The following is a 6,974-nucleotide window of genomic DNA, read 5'->3' as shown; positions in this document are numbered from 1 at the left end:
ACAACCAGATTCCAAAGATTCAGCCCGATCCGATACCTTAACCAAAAGCTATAAGTGATTTTCTGAAAAATTCGATGAAAAAAATGAGCCCATTTTTCATCGTTTTCGGTTTCTGGTGCCATTGAGCCTCATGTATTCGAAAACTCCGTCGGTCACCATTTTCCCATTGAAATTTTCAGAAAATCACTTATAACTTTTGATTAAGTTATCGGATCGGGCTGAAACTTTGGCATCTGGTTGTGACCTTTAGCGCTACCTTTGGGCGGAGGATGAGCGTTCGGTGATGCCTAGTTTATTTTTGCAATAAAAAAAAAAAGAACTATTTTTTTTTTTTGTAGTACATTTTTATGGGTTTGGTGTGATTTTGTTTATGATTTCAACAGTGTCCTCGACAATTGAGATCAGTGTTGCGGAGTTGCCACTCCGGAGTTGGAATGATTCCGGAATCATTCCGAATTTTCGCGACCCCGGAATGGAATGGGAGTGGAATGGCGGCAGAGTTGAGGGGAAGGGAATGGGAATGGAATTAGATGCCTTTTGCCCGGAATGGAATGGGAATGGAATGGGCCCGCTTCTTCTATTTTTTCTTATTCTTTTTTTTTAGTGTTTACGGTCAGCGAATTTGAGCCAGTCGGTGAGCCAGTTGCTCATAAATAAAATGAGCAGGCGGGAAAAAACTAACCCGCGAGGAGCTCTAACCACGGTGTAGGTGTGGCTCTAGCAGACTTATACGCAAAAAATGCAATACAAAAAAGAAGCGTCAAAGCAAAGAGCAGAGGGGGGAGGGAGGGGGGGGGTGGCGGTGGCGCCTTTCGCGCAGGCGACGGGCTTTACTGGCGTTACACGAGAGCGAGCGAAACAAGAAACCAAGCACCAAGCAAAAGAAACGAAGGCATGGAGAATGCACGCGCGCACAGACAGAGATCTGAGAGCGGAGGACGACTCATAACTCGCAGAGCTCTGATAACTCGTTGGCTCGCGCGCCGCCAAAAGATGATTAGTTATTGTTTTCGTATAGTTCGAGGAGCGTTGTTTAGCAGGCGGCCAAACCTGCTGCCTTCCACATTCATTCGCGCGCACTCTTTTGAAGTGCGAACTGTGGGTCTGCTTCGACAATAAAACAAAGCAAGATTCACTTCTCTCTTCTCCTCTTGCGCTTTGCTCCGACACTTGTTTTATTATTCTGCATTTTTACGTGTAAGTCCGCCTTTTACTTGGTCTTTGTTCCGATGCTTGTTTTCTGTGTTATATGTTTTACGTTCAAGTACAGTTAGGGTTACAGGCAAGCTAGCGGATTCCCGCTCATTTCCTTCAAATTTAGACTCTGCCTACTTTGTTTCACTTTGTGATGGACCGCTGCGGGCGCTACGAGTCACCCCAGGCAATCCAGCACCGTGAGCGGGACTACACGCACGGCGCGTTGCTGCGCCCCAGGGTGACGCGACACTCAGAAGGCACTGGATTGGTTTCGAGGGCTCTCGTGCTGTCTGGTGCGGTCCATCGTAAGGTGAAGTAGATTGTCGTCACCACTCTTGTCGCGTGACCGAGCTGACTAGACCTGCAGAAAGACTGTTTCGTGACATGGCCTCTCGAGCTGCGCCGTAGAGGTTGCACTTTGTCAGCGGATGTGTTCCTGCCACCGTGCATGGAGTCGCTTCCAGCAGCGTACTAACCGTATTGCCGTGCAGGTATTCGAAAAATACAGTACTTAATATAGCTTATTTCTGCGCCACGCACGAACTGGATATTTTTACGGTCTTATCAAACAAACACGCTGGCCGCGTATGTCCTATAAGACAAATGCAAAAAAAAGTTTGCCAAAGAAAATTAGTGGATTTACGTTTTGCTGTTTGTTGCGAGCCACGCGGTCGAAAGGCCGATGTTTTAAACAAGCATCGACATATCAAGAGGCTTTCTCGAAGTTTGCAGTACAATGTAAACAAACACTTTGTGCCACCAGCGCTCCGCTTAGTAAAATCAAATCTTTTTTTAGGCATTTTGCATTTTGTTACAATTGTCTCTGCGTTTGATAATGTCAGCTTTATGGTGCTTAAGCCGGCAACACAATGTAGCTGTCAAGAGCCAATTTTTCGTTTTGGAATTAGAGGAATGGAATGCAACGATTCAGCCATTCCAGGAGTGGGAATGGGCCCAGTGTCCCCAATCCTAGGAGTTGAAAGGAATTGAATTATCGCAAACTCTAATTCCCCGGAATGGAATTGGAATGGAATGGGGGTGCCCATTCCGCAACACTGATTGAGATATCCCTTTCGCTTTGAATAATAGCAGGTTCTGCTTAATTTGTTAGGCCCGATGGGTTAATAGCTTTGAATTTGCCTCTTGTTTCTTTTGTTTAACCCTTTGAGGGACAGGTTGACTTCCTGATAAAATTTCGGATTAAAACTTTGCACATGGCAGTAAAACACCCTAAATATGTGCCTCAAATAACTTTTGGCGAAAACTTACGTATAGTTAGGTCAAACGTAGGTGGTACATTTGCGAGACCACTGTACCAGACCGGGTAAAAAATAAATGAATAAAGTCAGAATTTCTTTTTCACGCAATATTTAATAATTTATCCAGCTACAAGGTTATATAAAGGTGAAGCTCTCTTTAGAAACACAAAACATGTTATATGACAACGGTAGTTCTTAGTTGTTTCAGTGAGAAAAGACTTCCGTTCCTCACTTTCGATGGAAACCAAGAAAGCAGTTTCGGGTTCCCTGCAGGCTAAGGCCAACGTTGCACACTTCGCACATCCATCGTGTGCGGCACGGATTATCTTTTGTGCTGCATAACGCACACCTTCTCGACGTCGAGTGGATGGGGAGATGGCTAACCTTGTTGTAGCGTATGTCTTGTGGCACGTGTGGCTTGTAGGAAGGGAGTTCGACTTTTCGCTTTTTATGCGGGTTGAGGTCTGGAGCACCCATGAGTCCTTCCGCGACCTGCAGTTTGAATTCTTTCAACGGCGGAACACGCTCCCCCGCCATAATTTGCTTGAACAAAATATGGGCATTCACAACACTCACATCCATGAAATGAAAAAAAATTCTATGCCACCATTTTTTACTTTTGCGATCCACTTCATAATACGATTTCAGCATATCTGCCTTATCGACGTAGCCCATGTGTTGGTTGTAGTCGATGATGACTTGTGGACAGGGAACGTCTTCATGAGCTCCGTCTTTTAGCCTCCTCTTCACGGTTTTAATTTCGGAAGGCGTGTGAGCATTGGATATCATTGTGACACATCTCTTGTCTTTCCACTTGAGAACGAGCATTTTGTCATCAGGACACATCCTCCAATCGACGTCCCCTCTTTTGAGACCGGCATCTGTACAGAGCTGGGGCAGTTGCTTGCGATTAGCTCGCACAGTTCCTGTAGCATAGATCTGAACGCTTGTGAGATGTTCGACCAGAGGTACGGATGAGAAATAATTATCGAAATAGACGTGATAGTTTTTTCCTTTGAGGCATTCGGTGAGGTCTCGTACAACTCGCTCGCCTAGACCTTGCTCGCTGCTTTGGTTGTCTGCCTTACCCGCATAGATTTGGAACTGGCAGACATAACCCGTCTCGTCAGCACGGGTCCACACCTTGTAGCCACGCTTGATGGGCTTCATGGGCATATATTGCTTCAGCGCAGACCTCCCTTTGAAGCGAATCATAGACTCGTCGATACTCTGGTTTTGGGAGGGAAAATAATTCGTGAAAAACGTTTGCGCCAGTTTATCAAGCAGTGGACGCACCTTGTAGAGCTTGTCGAAGCCCGGGGATCCACGGTTAGGAGCAACAGCATTGTCGTTGAGGTGGATGCTCGTCAAGAGTGCCCCGAACCGACGCATAGACATCTGCCGTGAGACAAACGGGTCTCTCAGGCATTCGCGGCTTGACCAGAAGTCCCTGTAGCTTGGTAGCTTCTTTATGCCCATAAGCATGTTGATGGCCAGAAATGTTTTTATCTCTTCTTTATTAGTTGGGGAAAAAGCTTTCCCCGTCTGCGTTGCGTAAAGGTTCGTCTGAAAGACAATGTCCTCAATGAAGTCTTCAGGAACTAATTCCAGGAAGACGTCCGCCGGCCGCTTGTCTTGAGCATCAATTTTCAAGCTGTCTTGCACGCCAGATGCCTCAGCACATGCGTTTAGTTGTGGCCTGTAGTCTTTTTTTACCCAACGCTTTGCCGATGAACTTGTTGGTGTGGTGCACGCCATGAGGTCATCGTCAGAGTCCTGCGAGCTTTCCGACTCAGATGGTTCCGCATCACCTTCTTCTATCTCGGTTTCGTCATCCGTGGTAGATTCTCCGGATTCATCGTCTGAAGGTATATCTTCAATCACGACATCGTGTCTTCTCCGACCATAGAACGACTTCGACCCAAGTTCCATTCCTATAGAAAAAAAAATATTTGATTTCTGAAATACTCAAGCGTTTGGTAAGTGAAAATATATGCCTACATTATACAAAAAAGTATGAGTGAAATACACAAACCAAAAGCTTGTATGCTTATTTTGTAAAATTTACTATCATGCAATGTTTCAGTACAGTGGTTTCAAAAATGAACCACTGCAGTTTTTTGCCAACCGAAAGCTTAGAAATGAAGACTGATCTTAGTAAGAAGTATTACTTGCCTCTTGAGAGCTGATAGAACAACTTGCAGAACAATTTTCTATATTATGGCACGTGAAACAGAGGGAGTGACGCGTCGATGTGAACAAGTGGAAGCCACGTGTTGAACAACGTTTTTCCAGCGTACTAAAGAGCAGCCGTGCAAAATAATGGAAACATTTAACGTTCCTGTCGAGAGAGGGCGCCACCGACCTGCAAAGCGCGGCGGTTTCAAATGGATACCACTGTCCGTTTTGCTCTTGGGCGACGTTTTTTTGGTGGTATCATGTTGAAACCACAATCCCTCAAAGGGTTAAGGGCCGTTTTCAATGTAATGATTAGAGTCTTCTACGGCACTTCCACGCGAACAAATTCTATTTATTATTTGCCATGGTTAGTTAATAGTTGAGTTTTATAGTGTTTGTTGGAAAATAATTTGGAATTTGATATGTTGTTTCAATCCAGCTTTGTACTGCTACATCTTCTTCGCTCTGTGTCAACTCCGAGTTCCATGTCTCTCTCATGCTTGTTATATTTTCTTTGTTATGGCTTTCGTTTAGATTTTGATGTGTATTAGGATGCCTGATTTCTTAGCCTCGTTTGCTAGTTTATGTGCAATGTCGTTACTGTTTATGATGTAATGACGTTTTACGTAATTTAGGTGGAGTTCATGTGTTTCTAGAATTTTAATAATTTTCTTTTAATTTCGTGAACAATAGGATTGTTATTATATGGATTTGCGATTACATTTAGGGAGGAAAAATTATCTGAGTAAAGCGCAAAGGTAGTTCTATTTGGGAATGTTAGGATTGTTTTGAGGGATTGTTGGAAGCGGATAACCCTGCATCAAATATAGTGGCATGTTCCGGTAATTTGAGTTTTTCCATAGCTATGACATTTTCGAGATTATTCATCACAACGAAACTAGCCCCCTTCTGAGTTTATTGCTACTGATCCGTCCGTGTAAATTTTGTAATCCGCCGGTATGGGATTTTCATATTTTGATCTAAATGTGAAAGAAATAAGCTTTGCAGTGTGGGTTTTCCACGTGTCTATAGGGTGTTGGATATTTTTCTTTCCTGAGGTATTGTTCATTATTAATAGAATAGCCTTCCTTAGTTTAGAAGATGTGAAAATTCGAGACTTCTTTATTTAGGGTTAGTTCGATGGGCTTAATGTTTATCAATGCGTTTAGGCTTTTGTTGCTGACTTTTTTGTATGGCTTTGATATTCTATCAACGGTGTTCTTTGAATCGAGTTCAATTTTTTAATTAAATGAGAGTTATTTTGTCGAACCGCTGCCTTTTTTTAGAATGCTCACGCCAGCCCCAGTGAATTAGATATTTCGATTGGAAAGCCGAAACATTCGTTAGCGTCTCAGAAAAGATTTGTTCATGCATCTCCCCTGAAAACGAAGTTCATCCATCAAACGGCAGCTTGCCGATAGCACGCCGACAAAAAAGGTATCGAGATGAAAATACAGTCGAACCGCTGTCCTTTTTAGAATGCTTAGCCCAGCGAATAAAGATACTTCGATTGGAAAGCCGAAGCATCAGCGTAGCGGGAAAGGTTTGTTTAGGCATCTCGCCTGAAAACGGAAGTGGTGCCCCGGGGACGGGTTCCGTCTCGCGCTGCAAGGCGGGACCACGAAACATCTGACAAATTTGAGTTTCCTGCGTCGACAAGCGAGTTCAAGAATGTTTTCTTTCATTTAAATCTGATCAGCATGCATGGTCGATAAATAGATCGGCCAAGGTAACTTCAAGCATACGTACTCGAAGCGAGTCTTCAAACCTTTCACGAAGATTAAAACGTTCGTATAAGCTTCCTAACGTCACCGCCTTTTTTTAATTTTTTTCTTCTAATTTACACTTTGTCGTTTTACAGAGGCCTTTATTTATATCCGAAATAATTTTGGCTTCTGTCGCCCGTACTGTGCGGTCGGAAGTGGCTCATGCAGCTCGTCGACAGCTTAGATTTGTCGCGCTCCAGTACGGCTGTACGCTGTGCTCCGTTTAGTTGCTCCACTAGAAGTATGAAACTCAGAGCGTCGGAGTAGGAGTAAGGGAGCGCGGACTTAAGAGGGGGTGGGGTGCAACAATTTCCAGACTTGCAACAATTTCCAGACTTGAAGGGGGGGGGGGGGGGGGGGTGCAACAATTTCCGGACTTCGGTGAAACATTTGTGGAAGTTGCCCTTTGACACTTGAAAATAAGAACAGAAAACCGATTTCGCCTGCGTGCCCCAGTTGTTGTGTAAAAGAAAAAAAAAGAAGATAAATATTGTCATTTCTGGCACCTCTCAACTCTCTCCCAGTCTTTAGGATCCCACCTGGTCGCACTCTTATAGTGACGTAATTCGGGGTG

The 6,974-nt window shown here is 44.1% G+C and overlaps 1 protein-coding gene across 1 annotated transcript; it reads right to left on the bottom strand.

Moving 5' to 3' along the window:
* Positions 1-2,684: 2,684 nt before the first annotated feature.
* On the bottom strand, positions 2,685-4,719 carry LOC115312543 (piggyBac transposable element-derived protein 4-like). The gene is made up of 2 exons (XM_040216410.2): positions 4,632-4,719; positions 2,685-4,390 (listed from the first exon to the last, which is right to left on the bottom strand). Exon 2 carries the CDS (start codon positions 4,386-4,388, stop codon positions 2,685-2,687), a length of 1,704 nt encoding a protein of 567 aa, XP_040072344.1. The 5' UTR covers positions 4,389-4,390; positions 4,632-4,719.
* Between the last annotated feature and the right edge of the window lie 2,255 nt (positions 4,720-6,974).

Source organism: Ixodes scapularis, unplaced genomic scaffold, assembly GCF_016920785.2.
Source record: "Ixodes scapularis isolate PalLabHiFi unplaced genomic scaffold, ASM1692078v2 PGA_scaffold1__304_contigs__length_218370807, whole genome shotgun sequence".
Taxonomy (NCBI): domain Eukaryota; kingdom Metazoa; phylum Arthropoda; class Arachnida; order Ixodida; family Ixodidae; genus Ixodes; species Ixodes scapularis.
Note: the sequence above shows the minus strand (reverse complement) of the source record. Positions and strands in the feature narration are given on the sequence as shown.